The sequence below is a fragment of the Eurosta solidaginis genome, chromosome 5 (assembly GCF_040869045.1).
Source record: "Eurosta solidaginis isolate ZX-2024a chromosome 5, ASM4086904v1, whole genome shotgun sequence".
NCBI classification, from domain to species: Eukaryota; Metazoa; Arthropoda; class Insecta; order Diptera; family Tephritidae; genus Eurosta; species Eurosta solidaginis.
Window position 1 is genome coordinate 73,372,438 of NC_090323.1, and position 24,770 is coordinate 73,397,207.

The 24,770-nt window shown below is 36.0% G+C and overlaps 3 protein-coding genes across 6 annotated transcripts in view; 2 read left to right on the forward strand and 1 right to left on the reverse strand.

Moving 5' to 3' along the window:
* The window catches only part of LOC137234010 (uncharacterized), a 274,015-nt gene that overhangs the window by 230,593 nt on the left and 18,652 nt on the right, over positions 1-24,770 (reverse strand). The window lies entirely within an intron of this gene.
* Positions 1-24,770, forward strand: part of LOC137234009 (tRNA (guanine(26)-N(2))-dimethyltransferase-like) — a 454,486-nt gene that overhangs the window by 127,360 nt on the left and 302,356 nt on the right. The gene's annotated exons all lie outside the window — the stretch shown is intronic.
* On the forward strand, positions 2,805-8,048 carry MsrA (methionine sulphoxide reductase A). 4 transcript variants are annotated; one of them, XM_067757059.1, is made up of 4 exons: positions 2,805-3,141; positions 6,582-6,763; positions 7,152-7,412; positions 7,492-8,048. In XM_067757059.1, the coding sequence occupies exons 1-4, from the start codon at positions 3,094-3,096 to the stop codon at positions 7,724-7,726; spliced, it is 726 nt and encodes a 241-aa protein (XP_067613160.1). In that variant the 5' UTR covers positions 2,805-3,093; the 3' UTR covers positions 7,727-8,048. The 4 variants fall into 4 exon arrangements, with proteins under 4 accessions (XP_067613160.1, XP_067613159.1, XP_067613158.1 ...); XM_067757058.1 differs by having other exon boundaries at positions 2,809-3,141; positions 6,582-6,775; XM_067757057.1 differs by lacking the exon at positions 2,805-3,141 and adding an exon at positions 4,272-4,522.

Here is a 24,770-nt window from a genome sequence, read left to right on the forward strand (position 1 = left end):
GCCACAAATACGATTTTTGTGAATATCTCGATCCATGCGCCACCTAGCGGCGATTTTTTTCACAGGTCGATTTCTATTCTTGCATGTATTACGTGTTCCAAATATGAGCTAAATCGGACCACACATATGATTTTTGTGAATATCTCGATCCATGCGCCCCCTAGTGGCGATTTTTTTTCCACAGGTCGATTTCTATTCTTACTTGTATAATGTGTTCCAAATATGAGCCAAATCGGACCACAAATGCGAATTTTGCGAATATCGCGATCCTTGCGCCACCTACAAAACAGTTAGGTACTTTGTGTGAGGATGCAAAGTTTCAGGTTTTTTGTGGTCTGCGTGTAAAAACAATTACTTCGAATCACGTATTTCAACAATATATGACGTAAACGTAACTATTTGATGAATTTTGAAGCTTCTAGCCGTAAAAAAGGGGCAAAAATTACAGTTTATATGGGGTATATAATATATATAACACCGATCTCTATGATTTTTTTAGACAACAATATATGCTATATACGTAAGCATTTGGTGAAATTTGAAGCTTCTAGCTGTTAAAACGGGGCAAAAATTGCGCAAAGTTTCTTATCTGAACAATCGGTTGTATGACATATATACTATATATACCACCGGTCTCTATGATTTTTTCAGACAACAATCTATGCTATACACATATGTATTTGGTGAAATTTGAACATATCTAAACGATTTTTAAGATAAATATAAAATAAAAATTAGCTAGGTACTTTGTGTGAGGATGCAAAGCTTCACGTTTTTTGTGGTCTGCATGTAAAAACTATGACTACGAATCACGTATTTCAAAAATATATGGCGTAAACGTAACTATTTGATGAAATTTGATGAATTTTGAAGCTTCTAGCCGTAAAAAAGGGGGAAAAATTAGAGTTTATATGAAGTATATAATATATGTACCACCGATCTCAATGATTTTTTCAGACAACAATATATGCTATACACGTATGCATTTGTTGAAATTTGAAGCTTCTATCTGTTAAAATGGGGTCGAAATCGCAAAAAAAATATATATATACTATATATACCATCATATATATATTATATATATCACCGATCTCTATGATTTTTTGGCACAACAATATATACTATATACGTAAGCAATCGGTGAAATTTGAAGCTTATAGCTGATAAAATGGGGTGGAAATTTCGAAAAGTTTCTTATCCGAACAGCTGGTTGTATGAGATATATACTATATATACAACCGATCTCTATGATTTTTTCAGACAACAATATATGCTACATACGTAAGCATTCGGTGAAATTTGAAACTTCTTACCTGACAATCGGTTGTATGAGATATATACTATATATACAACCGATCTCTATGATTTTTTCAGACAACAATATATGCTACATACGTAAGCATTCGGTGAAGTTTGAAGCTTCTAGCTGTTAATGGGGCTAAATTTGCGAAAAAATATATATATATAATATATATATATAATATATATATATATATAATATATATATATACTATATATACCACCATATATATACTGTATATCCCAACGATCTTTTATGATTTTTTCAGACAGCAATATATGCTATATACGTAAGCATTCATTGAAATTTGAAGCCTCTAGCTCTTAAAATAGGGCAGTAATTACGAAAAGTTTCTTATCGGAACAATCGGTTGTGGGGGATATATACTATATATATGATTCACGGTTCGAATCCCGGTGAAACCTTTGATAAAATTACAAAATTGCCTGATGATGATTACGTTGGCGGTTTTCGAAATGGGTCCATCGCAATATGCCAGTAAATGTTTCTTTCTTTTCAAATTCTCTCTTAGAAAAACATAATTGAAATTCAATTATTATAAGCCGGTGTTAAGCTCATGAATTCTTAAATATAAGTATAAACTGAACATACCATTAAAACAAACATACATAAATATGTACAACTGAGCGCGAGCTTACAAAGCTTCTCATTCGCAACGAAGAAGAACTTTACAAAAACAAATCTACATGGCACACAAATCAATATAGAGACAAAATGTCTCAATTGTGTTGTTAGTGTAGAAATAAGAAAACCTGAATTAAGCATGAAAACAAATACCAGCAGCATGGCCTAGTGGTTAAAGGCTACTGCAGTTTCACCATGTGATTCACGGTTCCAATCCCGGTGAAACCTTTGATAACATTACAAAATTGCCTGATGATGATTACGTTGGCGGTTTTCGAAATGGGTCCATCGCAATATGTCAGTAAATGTTTCTTTCTTTTCAGTTTCTCTTATAAAAACATAATAATTGAAATTCAATTATTATAAGCCGGTGTTAAGCTCATGAATTCTTAAATACATGTACATATATGACTGGTAACTAAGCATGAAGTTCGCGAAGTTACTAGACCTTAGGAGAAATAGGTGGACGAGGCAACATAGAGTATAAAAGCAGCGAAAGCTGAGTAGTCAGTAATCAGTTTGATTTAAGCACGCTATTGGTTGTGAAGTATAAGTGTTATTGTGAAGTGCCCTCAAAGTATTCTAATAAAGACCATTTTACATTATTGAATATAGGAGTTATTTATTCAACGGTTTAGCGATTCGAACGTTAGCAGAAGGTAGAAAAAGCGGAATTTCCCTAAATTCGTTACAATATAATTTTCGGAAACAGAGCACATGCCGAATATTCGGTCAAACTCTAGTGGGTTTGTACATACATATGTACATATATACGAGTCAATTCCTCCCATTATCTTAGCGCTTCCGTAGTACTCGTATTATGTTGTACCTCTCAGTCAGATCATAGTCTCACATCTCATTCTCAGTAATAAAATTATTTTTATCGCTAACTCATATTAAATTGAAGAAAACAGCTGGAATTATAAAACGTGAGGCTCATATCACACACAATATTAAGTCATTGAGAGTCGAGTGGGTATAAATAAACCCACACCAAACCCGATTTTCAGCAGTTGTTTAACAGAAATCCAATAAAGCGTTGACCATACTTATAATAAAAAAAAGTTGTGTATTTGTAAAGCAAATCAAACGTTTATTTTAATTTTCTCAAAAATAGTTTTAAATAAAAAATAAATAAATTATATAACATGGAAATAACAACCACTGAATATACTGTGCCTGACTTGAAAGATGTTGTAAGTATGGCATGTACATATGTACTTAAATAATTGCCAACTATATATGTACATACATACACACATATGTATGTATGTAGCATATTCATGAATGAGTTTAATTTTTACAACAGTGCTTTGTGACAAAAATTATTTCTTTATATATGTATTTCATTAATCGGTTACTTAACTGAGTAAATAGAAATTGATTCTTGTATAATATATAAAATAAAACTATAAAATTTGCGCCAAAATATCTACATACTTATATAAATACTATCGTTTTTATTAACCTCGCGATTTGGCGGAATAAAATCGTTATGATGTCATAAAATAGAACACCTTTATTAGATATACATATAAACTAAACGTGTTAAAAAAATATGCAAGTACCTAACTATTTTAAGTGATTTTAATCGGCATCAAAGGTGAACAAAAAATCCTAAGTGTCGGTAGTATATATGAATGTACATACACAAATTGCAGTATCGCGACATTTTTCGTATTTTCTCATCATGTCTTTAATATACATAACTTAACAGGCACTTATTACATATTCAGATAAAAATGAAATTAAAGAACGCCGAAATCTGCAAAACATGGGAAGAAGTATGCATGCAAAGAAAACTACCAATTTCTTTTAAATAAAACTGTAGAAGAAAAATCAGCAATAGGAAAATCAAACCATAGATATATTAATAACAAATAATTGAACGTCAGTCACCTTTCCACCAAGTTTAATTCTTTAATTACACAAGATGTTTTTAAATACAATTTAAACTTAGTTTTGCAGTAGTTCGTGATGTGGCTTTTCACTTTCCCCAACGTTATGTACTTTCTAATTTTATTCGCAAACAAATAAGGCTAGTTTATAACTAATCAAATTGTATACACACTTAAAAATGTTGACAATAAGTAGTTTGCCACTTAAGATTTTCTTTAAGATATGAAAAGAATTATTGCACGTGGCAGCTAGAAAACCTTAGTCGTTATAAGCATCTATCTTGCAATATTTCAATATTAGATGACCTGCAACGTTTGTCGGGCTCAGTAGTTGACGCCATAAAATATTTTCAAATTATTTCAAATGCAACGCCAGCAACAAAACAAAAATACAAAACTACAAGTGCGCAAGGTCGGTAAATAAAAAAAAATTTGTTAGTTATTTCTTTAAATGCATACGTAGAGTGCAACAAATCGTGACAGCTAAAACATCAAACAAATATTTAAGCGAAATAAAATTTTTTTTAATATTGACTCTCATATTACATACATAAATAAGCCAAAAAACATTAAACAAACGCCTTTCAGAATATTGTACAAACATACCCAAATGAATTTTATTAGAGGCAGCCGTGTCATACTCAGAGGCATTTCCTTTGCCTACCCAACGCTAAATACTGTAAGGGTGAAAACTTATTTATTTTGTTGAATTTAAGTTAAAAATTAGTCACTTGAAAGTTTGGAACAAATATGCTTATTGGGCTGTTATGCATAACAAAAAATATTGATTTGTTGGTATTGCGGTTGTGCAACCAAGGTGCATATTGGAATTTCACAATAAGAAAGTTCACGAGTTGTCTGCATTTGATGTTGGAAATTTTGGTATAGGTAGCAAATATAATAAGCTACGGATGGTGAACAAACCTTTTTCATTTGTAATTCATCTTTCCAAAGTTTTGAACAAATGAACTACAATTGCAGATGTTGCGTATTTACAAGAACGTAGCAAATACATAGCTGTGTATTTTGTTGTTGTATTGTAGAAATGTTATACAAAAGTTGCATTGCAATGACGTTGGACTATTTGCACAAAATCCTTAAACTACCCTAATGTTCATTCAGCTCGTTGTTTTGTTTCGTGAAAAAGGTAATTTAATAGGGCATCTAACGACTAACAAAAATTTTAATGCTATATTAGTTTTTGGGTCGGATTTTTTTAATATCTACTTGTTTGCTGTTACAACTAAATATCTTGCATCACTTGCCACAACAACATCCGCAATCAATGAACAGTTTTCAAAGTCAGGTTGTTAGAACATTCTCCTGCTTGTTGGGTTTTTAACGTGATTTCGCACACTTATTAATTGTTAGAGTCTAGCAAAGGTCAGAGAAGAGCGTTACGGCCGTGACATACCAAAATTTATAATTTGTGGGAAACTCATTTCCGTACTGTAAACTAAACAAAGTGAAACCGTTTTACCGTACCTAAATTTGAAATTTTTTACTTTTGCCACTGCGTTCAAAGAAAGCAAAAACTCTTAGCCCAAAATGTTACAGTCGCGATATCCCGATATTACAGTCGCGACATGATTAATTTTTTTCCACAACCATTTACTATATATGTATATTTAAAATTCATAATATCTTGATAGCTGTTTACAGCTCCTTTCGTGTGATATCAATATAGGTGTAGAATATCTTGAGGTCATCTAGGTCCAAACTTTGGTCAACATCTCGAAAACGGGGGCTAATGTAGAAAAAGGATTAGCACCACTGAATTCAGCGGACTTGAAATAGTTGTATCCGTCACGCTTTTCGGGTGTTATGTTATCTATCAAACACTTTGAAATGTAGTAAAATCCATTTTTTTTGCAACAAAGTGCTAGTTCAGCCTGAAAATTCGCTTTAACTTTTAACAATTTGTTTTGAAGACTCGCTGATTTTCTTCCATACAAAAAATTAAATTTGTATGCAAGAAAATCTTATATACCCTTTGGGGAAGAAAACTGCCAAATATCGAGAGGCCTCAAGAAGAGGTTTCAGAAAGAATGTTTTCTTTAATTAAGTAGATACCATAAATAACTAATGTTACTAAATGTGCAAATAATAGGTAGGTGCACTTATACGAATAAGCTTCTCTTAAATTCTGACTAAGGCAAGGGACTCCTCATATCATAATTAAAGAAATTTTAATTTCTTTATGTAGTTTGCCAAATGCAGTGGTTTTTTGTTATATTTCATAAGGAAGCTTATGCTTAATAGAATACATATCGCACCTCAAAATCAGACTACCTTTGGGTTTAATAACTCAAAAATAACTAAATTTTCACACAATAAGAATCATGGACAAAAGAACGAATGTTTTATATTGCGATGTTTTTATAGATCGACTTCTGCTGTAAAATCTATGTAAAGTTTTTTTTAATGTATGTATGTCATATGTATGTACCCTTCTATCTAACTCCAATGACCTTGTGGAAGTGCAGATCGTTTTAAACCGTTTTTCTGGGATCTAACTGAAAATTTTATAAGCGTTATATTTCACTTTCCTAAGAAAAGATCTTACAACAGGTTATACATATATATTTTAGATATATATATCTTAGATGAACGTCCCGCCTACAAACCGGCATATGAAAAATTTAAACGGTTTTTGTCACTCAGCAAACGTTCACCATTATCGTTCAATATAGTAACACATATGTAGGTACTTATTTTCTTTGCATTTTTACTTTCAGAGCACTGTGCGCGCTGAGCAAAAGGAACTCAATGTAACGCTAGTTCACAGCTTGAATATACCGTTTAAGACAGCCACATTTGGTATGGGTTGCTTCTGGGGAGCTGAATCTTTGTTCGGCGGCACTAAAGGAGTTTTGCGCACCACAGTCGGCTATGAGGGCGGCTCCAGGGACTCACCAACGTACCGTAACCTGTAAGCGTGTGTTCCTAACCTTGATATTATTAACTTTGTGTTTTTTCTTTTTTCTACTTTTTTATTTATCACGTGCATACATACAACTTATTTTGGCCATCCTGCAAAACATTCATCTAAAACGTTAATATTATGTTCATGTTCTTCTCTTCAATTAATGGTTCAAAAATTGTATTTAACATTTAAATGTACATATTTCGGAATCAAATTCCATTATATCCTCTTTTTCACTTTCACTTTCTCTTTTCAAATTCGACATCTACAATGATTACTTCTTGACCTGTTAACTAACGCTATTTTTGTCTTACCAAAACCTCTCCCATCTATCGCTTCTAATTCATGCACATGTAACAATGACAACTCTAAACCTTAATAGTGGTAACCACACTGAAGTACTAGAGATTGATTACGATCCCAATACGATTACGTACAAAGAACTGTTAAATCTCTTCTGGAACAACCACGAATACGGGCTAACAAATCCAATTAAGCGTCAATATATGTCTTTGATTCTATACCACGATGATGAGCAAAAGAAAATCGCCGATGAGTCGAAAACTAAAGAACGGAAGAGACGTGCTCCTGAAAAAATTATTACTGAAATTTTGCCCAAAGGCAAATTTTTCCCAGCTGAAGAGTTAGTATCCTACTTATAAATTTGATAAATTTTATGTTTATGCCGCAATATCGTTTTTTTTTTTTACAACCAATGTTAGTTATCACCAGAAATACCGTCTCCAGGGACACAAAGATCTAGCTGCAACCCTAGACCTGAACGCTAAACTATTGCGTACCTCTTTTATTGCTACCAAATTGAATGGATATTTGGCTGGTGTAGGCGGCATTAAGCAATTCAAAGAAGAGCTTGACACTTTTGGTATGACACCGTCACAAAAGGAATATTGCTTATATCATGTGGAGCAGAATGAGGGAGCTGGGCTCTACTGCTGACCTGGTAGTACGCCATCATGTAGTTTTCGACGACATCGCAGGTCGTTTATTGATGTCAAAAAGCTGCAACATAAATTAACTCATATTTATTTGTTTAGCAATTTATGGATAGATTGGAGATTGATTATCTCAGTGAAACAAATCGTTATGCTTAAGATTTAAAATTAATTTTAGGTTGCCATGTATTATTATGATAAATAAGAATTTGTGTTGGTAAAGTAAGTTTTGAAATTTTAATGAGTGTGATAGAACTAATTTAGGAACAGTATGATAAGAAATGTTATTGAAATGTTTTATAATTAAAGAAATTTGATATAATACATGTGACTTTGTATTTATTTGGACTTTTTCGAAGCTAGCACAGAACTTTCTCATTAAGAGGCGGAACTAGCTCTTCTCAATATGTCCACACGCAGTGCTTTCAAATGACACTTAATGTTCTGGGGCCTTATGTGAGTTGATTCGAATGGAAATGCGACTCGATAGCTGTCAAATTACATACATTTGATTTGAAATGCGAAAGAAATTTCTTTCGATTTTGGAAAACAAACTTGTTTGCGTCTAAGACTAACACATTTAAATTATTTCAAAAAAGACATGAGTTTTCAGGTACCGAACGCGACACTTTTGTGCATAACTTTTATGATTTTAAAGTCAACTGTTCATGTAATGATTGGATATAGCAAAAATATTGCAGAAAGTAAAAAGTATAGTCAGTAATCTACAGGCCAAACCTTCTTTAGGTACTAAAATAACGCATTTTTTGCGTTTTTTGTAATTTTCTATATACAAAAGGAGGGTTCAGTAACCACATGCCATTATACAGAATCCTTCTTGTTTCAACAGAAAGCGGCGTATCAAATTTTTAGGCAATATCTCAATTGGATCAAACTTTATGACGAAAAGACCGGTTCCAGTTTACTATGAGAGCTGGTTTTCGTTTCTTAATGACGAGTTTCCGGTGTTAGTATAAACAATTTTGAAAAAACGATTCAGGGGCGGAAATATTTTTTTTAAAGATTTTAATTATAAAAGGAATAGCAATTTGGGTTCCTGCATCCAGGTCCAAACCTTGCTCAATATTTCGAAAACGGGTGCTAACATAAAAATATGATTAGTACAAGTAAAGAAATTTAGAAAAAGTTCAACGGTTTAACATTTCTTGGTGAAATTTTGGCATTTAAATATTTAGTTGTTGTTTGTTACGTATGCAAAGATTTGAATTTGGAAAAATACTCTTTGGTTTAAGGTCGTGGTGTCACCATACATACCTACTTCCAAAGATCTTGAAATATGTTTCGAAGCAAAAAAAAAAGTATGTTAAATTTCTCGTACCTCTTGAGCATTTCTTGAATCCTTGAATGCCCAAGAAGTATTCCCACGTTTCAATTGATGCATGCAGAACGTATCTCTAACGAAAATGTGTAAATAAAATTAGCAATAAAACAGAAAATATGTACCTATGTAATTTCTAAAAAAAAAGGCTTCCCAAACATTTTACTTTTTTGATAATTACTTTATCAGCAGCTTTAATTTGGTATCCATATTATACAAACGTACCCGGGTCCATATTTTGGGTCCTTAACTGAGGGCTAGACCTCAATTATTTAAAAGCGAAAATTGCACTCAATTCAATGCAGTGGTCTCTGACTTATACTATGTTCAAACAGAAAAATAAATTGAGGAAATTTCAATTTGAATTGAGTGCTGTTCATACAACTCGATTTAGCTTACACAATAGTAATTTGATAGCTGGTTGGCTCATCTCTACAGCAAGAACATACCTTTGTTCAGACTGTCAAAATGAACACGCACATTATTAGGCGAATGAAATGGAATGAAAACATAAAACTTTGAAATTTTTGTGTGTTGTAAGGAAATTTGTTCAATGTTTTGGTTTCATTTTGAGTTTGCCATCTTCTTTTGACAATCCCTACTCCAGTGAAAAGAAAGACATAAAATCAGCTGATGAGATGAGCCAACCACATAGTTCAGCCATGCGTAACTGACGTTAAAATAGACTCAATAAACACACTTTACAATGTTGCATTTGCAGTTTGAAACAATTTATTACGCAATTTTTTTTAAATTGGCAATTTATTATTACAATTTATTATATGACAAATTGCGTAATAAATTGCCCAAATAGTATAAATTGCCAATTTGGTGTGTGTTTGAACCTAGTATTATGCGCACACAAACAGACCGACAAAAATTCTAGAAACTGTTGATTTAGGATTAGTTTCTCTAATAATGACACCTCCAATACATTTTTCTCAAATATCTTCAAGGTACCCACTGAGATTAATTGCTTAGTTAGAATATAAGTAGGATAGGATAGGTTAGGTGGTAGCTGCCCTGATAGGGATAGCTCACTTGGACAACACGAAGGTCCGTTGTGATACCACATACACCAAAAATAACGGTGACTTAGATCTAGCTACTTAGAGAATCGTTGGGTAGCAACGATAAAGCTCCGAATGATACCGATCTCAACTTTGGATATATCCTCGGGAGATCCAAGTGAGTCGCGACCGAAGTACTTTCGTCTAGTTCTGGCAAAAGCTGGACAATCAAGCATAAAGTGATTTGGTGATTCCACCTCATCATCCTCCATACAGCTGCAGCAGGATGGAGTTTCCAGTATATTAAGACGTACCGCATGGATACCCATGGGACAGTGCCCTGTCAAAACCCAAATGACCATTGATAGGTGAGCCTTAGTGAACCCAATTATTTCAGCAGACCTCCTGCCATCCACTTTTGGCCAGAAAGATCTTGCTGAGCTGATTCGAGGCCCAGCTATGGAGGAGCAATCCACAGGTGGCCAGCGGGATCCCGAAATCCCTACAGCCATCTTCATCCGGTTCAGTTGTACCGATGCGGGCTAAGAGATCCGCTTTACAGTTACCCGGGATATCACTATGGCCCGGGACCCAGATAATCTTAATTGTAAAATAATTCGATGCAATCGCAAGCGAGGTCAGGCACCCCCAGACCACCCTCGATCGCACTGTAGTTGAGCTCAAGGCCTTTATAGCCGCTTGGCTATCAGAGTAGATGTTAAATTCCCTAACAGTGGTAGCACTGGATAGCATTCCATCCACCGCATCCTTAATCGCAGCAATTTCCGCTTGGAATACACTGCAGTGATCAGCCAACTTAAACTTGCGGCTTAAATTTAGCTCTTCACAAAAGACCCCCCCCCCCCCCCCACCAACCTTTCCATCCAGCTTTGACCCATCCGTGAACAAGTTAACCGGTCCCATGCCCCAGATAATTCCTCTTCCCCAATCCTCTCTCTCTGGAATAACTGGGGTGAAGGTTGTATAGGGAGCAGTTAGCGGCATACAGTAGTCCGTTCTGTCCGGGATGAAGTCGAAACTGGTAAAAAGGCTAGAGTGTCCGCGGTCAGAAAGTCTATATCCCATATCACGAAGCCTAACCAACGAACTTGCCGCGGCCGCCTTTCCCGCAATATCTACTGGGTATATGTTCAGCATGACGTTCAGTGTCAAGGTAGGTGTTGTTCTGAGAGCGCCGCTGATACCGATCAGCGCCGTCCGTTGCACTGACACTAACATTTTGGAGGTGCTCGCCGTGTCCAGTGCTTTCCACCAGACCAGCACCCCATATAGCAGAATCGGTTTGACCACGATCTCATAAAGCCAGTGTACTATTCTTGGCGAGAGTCCCCATCTCTTTCCGATAGCTCCTCTGTAGCAGTACAAGGCAACGGCGGCCTTCCTGGCCCGAACTTCCACATTGGGTCTCCAGGACAGTTTCTTGTCCAAAACAATCCCCAAATATTTAACCCTATCAGAAAGTACCAACGGTACCCCTCCAATCGAGGGAGTTCTGAAATCGGGCATCTTATATCTCCTTGTGAAAAGGACCAATTCCGTTTTTCCCGGGTTGACCGCCAATCCACATGATTCAGCCCACCTAGCCACAGTATCCAGGTAGCCCTGCAGAACATCGCGCAGGGTGCCCAGAAATTTGCCTCTGACTAGGATAGCGAGGTCATCTGCATAGGCAACCACCCAACAACCATTGGCTTCCAGCTCCACAAGAAGCTCGTTGACTACCACAACCCATAGGAGAGGAGATAGGACACCACCCTGTGGCGTGCCCCTGCACACCTTCCTCTTAATTATGGCCCCTCCCCACTCCGCTGCGACAATTCTGCAGCATAGAAGTTTGCTAATAAATTCAACCAGAGCCGCCTCGACTCCTGAACCCACCAGAGCTCTTTCGATTGCCCCCGGTTAGACATTGTTAAAAGCTCCCTCGATGTCTAGAAAGGCACCCAGAGCATACTCTTTGTGTTCTAGGGACCCCTCTATTTGCTTTACAATCGAATGGAGAGCCGTTTCCGTCGATCTGTCCTTGCAGTACGCATGCTGTGAAGCCGACAGTAACCCCCGAGGTATCCTTTCCCGTAGGTACAGGTCAATCAACCGCTCAAACGTCTTAAGAAGAAACGACGAGAGACTGATTGGCCTGAAATCCTTAGGTGATACATGAGAGCTTCTGCCGGCCTTCGGAATGAAAATAACCCTAACCGTGTGCCAAGACTTCGGGATATAGTTAAGCCTGAGGTAGTTAGTATATATGATGGCCAACCAGCGACAGGAAATCCCCAAAGACCTTTGAAGCTGCGCAGGAATGATTCCATCCGGGCCCGGAGACTTATAGGGCTTGAACGACCCTATAGCCCAGGTTATTTGACTTTCCCGTATTGGAATGGCAGGCACTTCTGCATGGCCAACCACCGCCGACCATGCAGGCGAAGATCCCTGCGCAACTGGGACATCGGGAAAATGATTGTCCAGTAAAAGCCTTAGGGACTCCTCGCTACTCATCGACCAGTCCCCACCATCATCTCTCAGATACCCCAGAGGAGCGGGGTTCCTAGAGAGTATTTTTCTAAATCTCGCGGATTCATTGCAGCCTTCTACGTTTTCGCAGAATCTTCGCCATGCATCTCGCTTGGCTATCCTTATTTCATATTTATAAATCCCCAGACTCACCTTATAGAGCTCTCAGTCCGAGGGTAATTTACTCCTGGCTCTGTTGAAGAGCCGCCGACTGGACGCTCTTAGGTCGTCAAGAGAATCCGACCACCAAGGCGGCTTGCCCTTTCCCCTGTAAGTTTTCAATGGGCAGGACAGCTGAAAGGCGCTATTGCTTGCCGAGGTGAAGTTTTCCACCAGAACGTCTATCTTAGTTTCGGACAGGCCCGAACTAATGATAGGCACCGCAGGCAGTAGCTCTCCCAGCTTCCTACAATACAAGTCCCAGTTAGTACTTTTAGGGTTCCTAAAAGATATTTTACCGGGACGTTCTTCGTTCACTGAGAACTGAATATATCGGTGATCAGAGAAAGAGAGCTCGTTGAGAACCCTCCATCCAGATATCCGACCTTCCAGTTCTCTACTAACCAGGGTGAGGTCCAGGACCTCCTCCCTTACCGCAGTAATAAAAGTCGGGTCATTCCCCCTATTAAATATACAAAGTCCCTCATCTACAATAAAAGTAAATAAAGACTCACCTCTAGTGTTGGTATCCGAGCTTCCCCAAATGCTATGATGGGCATTAGCATCGGCACCGATGATCACGCCAACACCTCTCCGCCTTGCTTCAGCAATGATTTCACCCAGTATCGCAGGTGGTGGTCCCTCTACGTCCCCGTGGGGCATGTACGCTGAGACCACCCATATTTCATTACTTCCTCGCTCGAGGCAGACCGTGGTTATGTCAGCATTGCTGAAATTAGAGAGAATAAAAGCTTTAATTTCTTTTTTAACAAGCACACAGGATCTAGGCCTACTTGCCTCCCCATGCACCAAGGTGTTGAATTTTCCAGTCCTTAATCCAGAAATCTTACTGCCGATACTACTCAGCCACGGCTCCTGGACAAGGACTATATCCACTCCGCCCTTTTCAAGGCAGAGCAACAAATTTGCGGAAGCCGCCTTAGAGCGCTGAAGATTGATTTGACGGATTTCCATCAAAAGCGCTCTTCTTCCGCACCCCATCCTTGGCGGATTCGTATTAGTCTTGTCCATTCTAAAAAAGTCCCCCCTCAAGGCCGCTATCTGGAGCCGATTGTGTAGTCGCCCTTTAACGGTCTCGTGGTTATCTACGCTACGCAGGGAGGACACGCGAGGATTGACGCATTACCTTATGAGTAATGCGTTCAGAGCCAGACCGGACGCGAAGCGGGAAAATCTTCAACCGCACCTACACAACCAACTTAACGGCGACGGAGCCGGAACGAACCTTGAGGCCCGCCACGATTTTAACGGGACGTGGGAAGGTGCAGCATTAGCCTACCAGCCATTTCGGTAGGGTTTCACCCCGACCTACTAAAGTGGCAGAATACCGCACCTACCAGCCCAAAGTCATCAAGTCAAAATGTAATGTCAAATCAAAGCCATAAAACAGTCCAGTTCGTCACCGTTGTGTACCGATCTTGACTCTTAAAGAGTCCTCCCTCCCCTGAGCTCGGCACAATGACTCAGGGGGTGCGGGTTTTATCGAGTTGTCCTCTCTAGATCCGCCATTATCAGTAGAAGCAGGGGCACCTCGTACGGGACGTGAAAACTAATCACGCGTGACATTCGTCACTATGGCCGGTCTAAGACTGATATCAGTCCCTGATCCAGAGCCTGAAACCACTTATGATATCCAAGCCAAGTATCTTAGCCCCCTTAGAATATAAGTAAGTCTTTATAGTTTTTACTTCTTTTCGATTATTGATACATACCTAGAAGTACCTACTCAAGTAACTACTTTAAAGATAGGTGCAAAGGACAAGTACCGGGGGAGTTATATTTCGCATATGGAAGACGATATGCCCATTAAGGTGGTTCTTATAAATTAATTTCTCATTTATTCCAGTCTCACCCTTTCAAACGGTAATTTCAAAGTCAAAAATATCAAATATAAATTTTGGTCTCGAATGGAGATATGTAATAGAGTATTGTTGCTAAATGATACAACTTTTCCTTTGATAGCTAAAACAGTTACCCTTGAATAAATCATAGAAATCTACACTTTAAGCACACACTTTTAAATTTTTGGTAGAGCTACTATTTCTTATACTTAGGAGTTTTTTTGCGAAAAAATATTGAAGACGTAAACCTTTCTCAAAAATTTGACGTTGGCTCGTTATATGCAGAAATCTGGTTTACATTGGTTTGGAAAATACAAATTTTTAATCAATCGAAATAACAAGAGATTTTCCAATGCCACCTAAAAAATTTCATATTTCATAACACTTTTTATTTTTCAAATCGATGCAAAAAAGAAACAACCCTAATAAATTCTGAAATGAAAATTGGATAAAACTGAACATTATATACCCAACTGTGTGATCTCATTTATATATTACGAATATATTTGAAGAGCAATATCACGAACGTTAAGTGATATGAAATCTGAAATAATATACTTATACACAAGCAAATATCGTATTCGGTAAGAAGCTATGAAACAATTACTGCCAAAGAAACAATGTTCTTATCAAATCTCCTTAAAATTTACCGCTTTTTGTTCGATTTTCCTATTGAAAGTTTTGTTAAGAGCTTAACTAAAAGAAGCGTAACAGGTCCCTTTACAATATTTTTTGAATTTTCGTTTTTGCACTAACATATCTATAATATAAACCCTCGCTAACACCTTAAGCAACATTTTATAAAACAAGTGGGAGGAGGGCTAACGACTTTTCCTCAAAGCTATATATAATTCCAATGACCATAATTTTTCTCTTCCATATGCGTTTTGTTTAAAAACAATCCTTGCACCAAATTTCGTTAGGATTGCTCGATTTATGCCATTAATAGATTACCTAAAAAAGAGGCGGGTCCATCCCCTTTTTTTTACAAAATTTTTAAACCTTAGTACTTTGTTTCCATACCACTACTGAGGTGAAATATCGGTATACTTTAATTATATACGCAATTTTTTGTTGCCATTGGACTTTGAAAATAAGTTTTTTTATAGAGGGCGTGGTGGGCAACCGATTTTGTTAATTTTCGCAAAATGTACACATATACATACGTATAATAGAACAGTGTCCGGCGAGGTTCGAATACAAACGTAACTTTTTTTGTTTACATGGAGAATGTTTGAGCATAGAACTCATGCACGAGATGTTTACTGTTTGAACCAAAGATGACTTGAAGTACAAGCTTGAACTGGTTGACTCTTTGCTTCACAAGCCAACCTAATAAAAACGCACTCCGGCAGTTTTCTGTCAAAAATGTCTCATGCGTCATCTTTGTCTCATGCACATACAATTTGTATGAGAGGAACCGAAATTGAATTTGCTGCGATTTCCAATTTTTGTTCTGCGTGACATTTCGGTTTAACATTATCGCAAGCATGCTTATTTCGGTTAGAGCAAAATAAGTCGTTTATGTTCGTGCGTTAAAAACGCAGTGCGTTTTTATTAGATTAGGATGCTACTGAATCTCTGTCGCTGCGCTCGCAGTACATGTATCGGAACCCCGAATAATTTTCCACAGCTCTGCAAAGCTCTCGAGTACCCCACCGTAATAGAAAGGATAACCCCCATGCCATATTTCAACATATCTTGAATGGCTCTTGGTGTACGGCTTACACAACTTTTTTACGAAATCTCTATTTGGTAATGAATTACACAAGTATACACGGTTTTGAATCTGGGCAACTAAAAGTGGTTTTTAAGTCAATTTATGACGCTGAATCCGAATCTGCATTCCGTTTTGTAAGATTGATTCTAGTTTTTAATATAGTCAATAAATTCATTTTTTAAGATTTTTGTCAAATAATATTCATTTTATTAACTTAAAAGTAACAAATCAGAAATGAAGATTGGTGGAACTTTGCCTTTTGTATTGTTTAGTACCTGTTTCGCGTATTAGAGTCCAACAATAGTCGCTCATCATGCCTTCATCCCAAAATCCTTGGTATCGTCTTTCAATGTTGGCTAGATCTTGGTGTAACCGCTCTCCCTGTTCGTCGCTCGTATCACCCAAGTTTTCGGGAAAAAAATCGAGATGGGAATGCAGAAAATGCATCTTTAGAGACATCCGAGCTCCAATCTTGCGATAATTTTCCAACATATCGCCAATAATTTCCTCAAAATTAGGGGATTTGTGATTACCAAGAAAGTGGTGAACGATATTTTGAAAAGATGCCCACGCGGCTGCTTCATCGGGCGTTAAACATTTTGTAAATTCTTTATCAGCCATTAGTTTTCTAATATCAGGTCCGACAAATATTCCTTCTTTGATTTTTGCATATGAAAATTTAGGAAACAACTTGACTAAGTACTGAAAAGCCGGTCCTTCACGGTTTAATGCTTTGACGAAGTTCTTTATAAGACCAAGTTTAATGTGAAGAGGTGGCAGGAAAATGTCTTGTGGATTTACAAGTGGTTCAGCGGAGACGTTTTGCTGTCCAGGCTCATATTGAGTACGACTTTGCCATTCTTTCCTCACATAATGATGTTCAGTTGCGCGGCTATCCCACAAGCATAAGAAACAACAAAATTTGGTGAATCCAGATTGCATCCCAGTTAAGATGCCAATAACCTGTTGAAATAATATAAAAAATAAGTGTTTTCGATTTAATTGGAATTAATGTTTATACCTTTAGATCACCACATATTTTCCATTTATGATCATTGTATTTGATGAAGCACAGGATCTTCCGCATTGTTTCGAAGCATTCCTTCGTTTGTACTGCATGAGCAATCGGAATAGATGGTTTGTTATTCCTGTTGTGGAGAAGAGCAGCTTTTAGGCTGTATTTGGAACCATCAATGAATAAACGTTATTCGTTTCGATCGTAGGGTGCATTCATTTCAACAAATAAACCATTAATATCGTTACAGAAACTTATGTTGTCTTCTTTTTTGAAGAACGGTCGAAGTGCCTCATTTCTGTTTCTGTATACAGTAACTTTTGTTCGAGAGTCTAGATTTTTCCATTGCTGCAGCCGTGATCCTAGCAACTCTGCTTTTTGTTTGGACCAATTCTAATCACGAATCAAATCGCTTAGTTCATCTTGCAAAATTAAATGTGGCCCTTCCATGACAAAGTCGCTTTCACTGCTCGGGGGTGATGGAGTTAAAGTTTCCAGGGCGTTTGCACTTATACTTCGATAAACTGGCAATGGATCATTAGCAGTACGTTTAACTGGCTTGGATACTGATGATATATCAGGATAATTATATTTTGCTAATTTTTTTGTATTTATACCCGTAACTTTCATCAAACAAAAGTAGCAATCATCTTTATGGTTTTTAGGTTCTCTCCAGAGCGCTGGCATTGAAAAGGAAAAGTATTCACGTTCTCCCGATGACCACTTATACAGCTTTGTTTTACATGCGTTACAAATAAATTTCGGTCTCCATGACTTACGAGTGTCTGCTACGCTGAAACCAAAGTAGTGCAGATACGCATCTTTGAGCGCATTTGTTATTATTTTGCCACTTTTTTTAATCATATAACCACCACAGACGTAACAAAAACACTTTGGATCAACTTTGCAACACTGTCTCTGCATTTTTATTTTTATATAATGGTGTTGATGGTTTAGAATATATTTTAATTCTGAGTCTTAAACTATTTTACATTTAAATCTTAAAACTATGTTCCTAAACGTAACTATACTTGTAAGTGCGTTTGTGTATCTAATGTTAGACAAAGGACTAATTTTAATGTCTTCTTAGTTTATTCTATTGTTTGCTTCTATTGTTCTATTGATTCTATTGTTTGTTTGTTCAAGGGCATTGCTTGAATATTAAGAAACCATCTGTCTTGTATGAGGGTTGTTTATACTTATCTTTCCTCAAGTGGACTGTATGTGTGTGTATGTGTGATAGGTTTAGGTACCTTATCCTGTTTGTTTTGTAAGTATGTATGTATGACAATATTATCTTAAATTCTAGTGGACTGTATAAATTTACTTGTTTTAGAGCGGCGTAGTTATATGTTCATACTTTTATGAACATTCTGCCATTTTTACTTACTTATCAAGCAGTGCCACGATTTAAAAGCTGCTATAACAGCACAATGGTGCTATAATGCGAGATCTCGGAAACTAGAATCAATCTTGAAAAATTGAATGCAGATTCGAATTCAGCATATCAAATATAGTTAAGAATCGCTCTTATCTGCTCAGATCCAAAAGTTGACCTGAATTTGTAAACTTGTGTTATCTAAGTCTAAAAGAGGGCGTAGCCCATTTTCAATACCAATCTATTCTAGGTGCAGGTAAGTCAGTATACCGAATTTCGTAAAGATAACACAATGTTTGTTTAAGTTTTCGTGCTAACGGGCGGCCACAGCACTTTTTCGATCTTGAAAATTTTGATATAAGGAATTCTATATCTATCTCGAATCCTTTATAACATAAAGTACTACCGTTATGCAATTAAAGTTATAATACCCTTCTCTTATATAAATTGATCCAAATGCAGCGGAAAATGTATCCTTAGACACGGACACAATGCTGATGAATTAAAAATTTGATTTTGAAATTTAACAATAGCTATTGTAACGCTTATAAAATCAAAACTGTAAAGCTTGTACGGGTTTTTGCGTATTTCCAAGGGATTTTTCCGTATTCTTCAATATACACGTTCACAATAATCTATTTAACCGTGGATTAGTCACCCTGCGTTGGTGAAAACGACAATGTCGAGTGAAACTATCTAGAGGATTGCTTGCTTTCAGTTAAACTCGAATTTAACCAGAGAAGGTAAAAATTGCCGTTAGCGCCTTTAACGCTAACTGACACTCAAGGCTCCAGCTACTAGGGGCGGCAGAGTTGCCAGACAGCAATTAAGCTAGGTCCCAGAAAACTTCTAGAGTTTGCCAAGAGGACGAAGTTATTATATAACATAATTCCTGGCACCTGATTGGGGTTCTTCCGTTTAGTCGTCAAACAAATTCTGGTAACACTTCAGTCTATGTGAGGTCTTTATTGACCGGCCAGATCAACCTTACCTAACCTAGGGCCGTTTTCACCATCTTCACTTAGCCACTTATCTATATAATTGTCGAAATCTCCGTTTTCTACATGCCAACTGAAGCTTCGCGTCTCATTTTAGTCCAAGGAAAGTGTTAACAAAAGTCAGCTGTTTGGCTAGTTTTCGTGTATTCATAATAGATTTTTGCGATTTGCTCTACAAAATATTGACTTATCTTGTTTGGTTGATTTTCCGACAGGGTGGATAAATGATGTATATTGGAACGATTTTCCGTCATCCCTTGTCAAATTTGGTTTTGAGACAAACCGGTTTCGGCGTTGTGCCATCATCAGTGTCGATTTTCGTTCTGACAAAATATTCATAATTATCGATTTAACCGGGGTTGGGTCTCCGTGTGTTGGTGAAAACGAAAATGTTCAATGAAGCTATCTGATAGATTGCTATCAGGTAAAATCTAACTTAACTGGAGCTGGTGAAAACGGTCCTTAGCATGGAGAGACGAGTATATGTATGTACATATATATATATGTATATACCTATAAGTGATTAAATGAAGATGGTTAAAACGGCCCTTAGTATGTAAAAGTGGAAGAACTTGTATCTGCTTATGGTGCATTGTATCACCAACAATGAATCTTTTATTTTATTTTAAGAATTTATAGCAAGTAATTAGCAAACAAATTATTTATTCTTAAATTGAGAATGCTTCGTTTGCTGTGCCGTTCTAATCGTTATGATTAGGTCTAAATGACACATACACATACATTAGGGCTGCGAGACTTTTAGATTTGTTCTTTCTCGGGATTTCCGATACTGCATTAGTTTCCCTTCCGCAACTGGTCCTTATTCCAATTTCACAAAGAGGCTTAATGAAATTGTTAGTAAATTTTTCGTTATTAAAGTTCTTATTGAACTCAATCTTATATACAAAATACAAAATCTTTATTATCTCATTATTGCTTAATTAAATGCCTAATGGAATGAAAAATATAGTCCGTTTTGCTCGGTATTTTGGATTTTACCATTGTGAATTCATACAAGCGGCGAATGTTTGAAAAAAGCGTCCACAATAGTAAACAGCCTCGATCACCTGTTCAATCGCTGTGCGATTACTTAAATCATTTGCTCAATAGTCTTTTTCAAACATTTTTGTAGACGCCTGTTACTTTGCATTATTGACATATTTTAAAATGTTCGTTTAACTGGCTGCTAACATTTAATTTAGTAATGAATAATAATATGTAGTCTGATTTTCTGTAGACACATTTAAAAGAAAAGCTGATTTGAAACACAAATTTGCAATTCATGGCACTTCAATTTAATAACCGACAAGTAGGTAAGGCAACGGAGGAATAGAAATATTTTTCACTTGTATATATTCACAATGGATTTTACTATCGATGTAATAAATGAAAATCAAAAATAATTTGTTTTCAATAATTTATGAAAAATGAAAAAAACCATAAAAATGCTAAGTTTTTTTTCGGAACTTACAGCAAAAGATATTGCAACTTTTTTAAAAGTAGGCACATACCTATTTGGTTAAGTGAAACATATATGAGTAGCTGCGGATGCATTTCATTTTGAATGGCTTTGAAAGTAATGAAAAAATCGTAATAAATTATTGGGACTGCTGACAGCTGTTCGTTAATGAAGCAAAATGTATTATTTCCTTGAATGATGTTGTAATTCAATAAAGTTTCTGTGTAAAATTGGTATTAAGCTTTTAAAAATTTTTTCTTTTTCTTTTATTAGCCATTATAAATTCGAGAAATTCAGAATTGTTGTCTTGTAATCCCGTGGTAATCGGGAATTAAAAAACTACGAAATGCCTAAAATACATATACAACAACATATGTACCTATGTTTGAACAAATGTCGAAAATAGTCTGGCTAATTCGTTTATTAATTTGCAGGTTTCAGTCACGTCTTGGCCTGATCATAAAATGGGTTATCATTAAATTTAAACGTGCAACTAGTCTACAAAAAGCACAAAAATAAAAACAAAAAGTTAATACAAACATTAAGTTCCATAATCATATGTACATTTCTCAAAGTTAGAAGAAAACAAAATATACAAAATTTATGATTGATCGCCTGTTGCTTGGTACCGATTTGTACATATGACTACGTATAAGACTTGAGGGAGCTCCAGATATAGACAACTACTCCAACATTCCGTTTAGTTTAAAATTTTGTTAAATTTACCGTAATTTTAATCGATTTAATCGATATTTTTTTAAGGAATAATTTGATATTTTATTTAAATTCGTTTTTTTTTAGCCTTCGAAGTTTTGATCATCTTACACCTTTTCCAGTAGTATTTGATTTTAGAAAGTGTCAATTTTATTTTAGAAAGTATCAATTGCACTTTGAAAATGAACTTAAGAATTATCAAATGTACTTTCGAAACCATAATTTAGATCGTAGAAAGAGTTAAATGAACTTTAGAATAATGAAATTTACTTTACAATATCAAATGTACTTTAGAAATATGCAAATGTATTTCAGTATGTATCAAATGCACCTTAGAACCATATTTATTTCTTTTTTCACATTATTGTAATTAAAAACATCAATATTTGTAGCATGTGGTATATAAATTTATTTGTAAACATGAATATTATTTATATAAAGAAATTAACAATAAGCTACATAATTTCATTGTTCAACTGGCATATCGTCGAGTGCAGCAGCGTGGAAGGATGTACTATGCTGAATTGCTCTAGCGCAACCTCCGCCCTTAATTGTTACTACGGCGTCCATAACTACATAGTAGGTACAATTCTATATGTATTGCTAATTGAAAATAAAAATATGCAGAGAATATAATTGTTGCAATTTCTTTTATAAATTTGATTTTATTGGCGCATATTCACCATATCATCATCATCAACATATTGTATTGTCATCGGTCCTTGATACGTGTGCAAAATTTCAATTAAACTTATGGCCATTTGAAGTGGTCATAAGGTCAATTGACTTTATGTCTTTTGGACTTTTGTCAACCCACCATCGGATTATTGCATTGCCCTCGGTCCTTGGTACGTGTGTGCTATGGCCATTCTAAATAACGTCGATTGACCTTGTGTCACCTCAACATCAAATTATTGCAATTCAATTAAACTTATGGCCATTTGAAATGGTCATAAGGTCAATTAACTTTATGTCCCTTGAGCTTATGTCACCCTACCATCAAATTATTGCATTGTCATCGGTCCTTGATACGTTTGCAAAGTTTCAAATTAAACTTCTGGAAGTTGGTGAAAATTATGCTCAAATATTCCGTTAGCATACATAGCTAATAAAAGCTAGGTAATGAATGTGTGTGTGTGTGACGTATGAACGTCCAAAGTACTCAATCGATCTTGCCAAAAATTTCACAGTAGTTTCACGTGCTCACCCGGCACTTTTCTGGCTATATAAAATTTTGGAAAAGTGAACGATGTTAGCCCCTATTAGCAAATATTTAAATTCGCTTCATTCCCGAATTATTTGAAGCAGGTATCCAATATTTGGTATGGAAATTCCAAATATCAAAAAAATTATGTGGTATAGGCAGAGGGAGTAGAAATGAAATTCAAAGTAGAAGCAAGAGTAAAAGTAGAGGTAGGAATGCCTTGCTTTATGTTTTCTGTACATGAGGTTATTTAGGAGGTTGTAGAGACGGGAAAGGGGTAAATACCCAAATGGTAAATACCGGGTAAATTGGTTATATATGGTAAAAATTGGTAAATACCCCAATATTTACCCAGAAGAAGGGTAAAAATAATCTTTTGGAAAATATGGGAAACAAACACACTAATTCAATCCAAAATGTACCCAATTTGTCCTATATTGGTTTGTAGTTATCCATTACGCTATCGGTTGAATTAGTTTTAATCTGTAATCCAGCATTTTTCAAAAATATTTAGCCAATAAGATATGCCGTTGTAAAAATTTAAGTTTACCCAGTAAACATTTTAAGTCAAAAAAAAGAGTCGAAAAAATATCTAAATTGGAGCGTTTACAGTCGGTATGTGCTCATTTGGGAGGCCGAAACTAATGTATTTCCCTTCTTGCAATGGTCGTCCTATATGAGCCTAAATAAGAGTCCGACATAAGTCTTAAAAGGCGTTTAAACAGCTCATATTATACCCTGATGGAACTCTCCGGCTTCATTTTTCACTCTAATAAACTCTGATTATCTGACACCTATATGGCCTAATTATTAGGCATCGTCAGCGCTTATTGACGTCATATATAGTTCGACACACCTGGACAGAGCGTGGCAGCTTTGCGGTCACATTAAAAATGTCGAGAAGCGTCCATAAGCGGAAAAGCGTTGATGCTTATATAAAAAAAGAATAGCAAGGATAACAATAATGTACAAATGTAATTCATTTTGTATTAAAATGAAAGATTTTCGTAACAAAATTTCAAAATTTGTTCCAAACCCGCTGTGCCGAACACAAATAAAAGGCAAATATTTAATTTTCTTTTACCCTCCTACGCGTTTCGACACTTTTCTGATTCCTACATTGCCCACTTATTTTGGACTCGCTTCGGGTTCTTAAATTATGAGCGCCGTGAGCATGTTTGAGGGGTAGCTTTGTTTGCGTAAATATGTGTATTCATTCTCTTACAGTTCTGGAGTTCAATATGTGTCCGAAAAATATCAGCTTCAAAAATGCTATCACCTTAGAGCCTTTTATGACTCCAATTTGATGAAATTATGAACAAACGAAAAATATTAAAATCAGTAAACTAGGCAGCTCCGGAATAAACACTCAGACATTTTTCTGCGACAATTTATTCTAAATAAATAATTAATTCAACTAATACTTATTTCATTTCTATCTTATCCTCATGTCAGCATATAGCATTCGCTTCAGGCTCCTAAATGAGTTCATAACGAGTGCAAAAGATCCAAAGTTTGGACTCCTTTCAGACTAATTATTGACTCCGAGTGTTTGCTGGGTTGTTTGTTTAAAATCAAAATGAAATTTTTTTTATTTCAAATGACGTATACATTTAATTGCTGAATTGTAATTCCAAGCAGTCTCGATTCAAATG

Coding starts and splice junctions, on each gene's coding strand:
- MsrA (XM_067757056.1), top strand. CDS start 4,454: ATGAATTTTATTAGAGGCAGCCGTGTCATACTCAGAGGCATTTCCTTT. Junction 6,776..7,151: donor TCACCAACGTACCGTAACCT/GTAAGCGTGTGT, acceptor AAACCTTAATAG/TGGTAACCACACTGAAGTAC. Junction 7,413..7,491: donor AAATTTTTCCCAGCTGAAGA/GTTAGTATCCTA, acceptor AACCAATGTTAG/TTATCACCAGAAATACCGTC.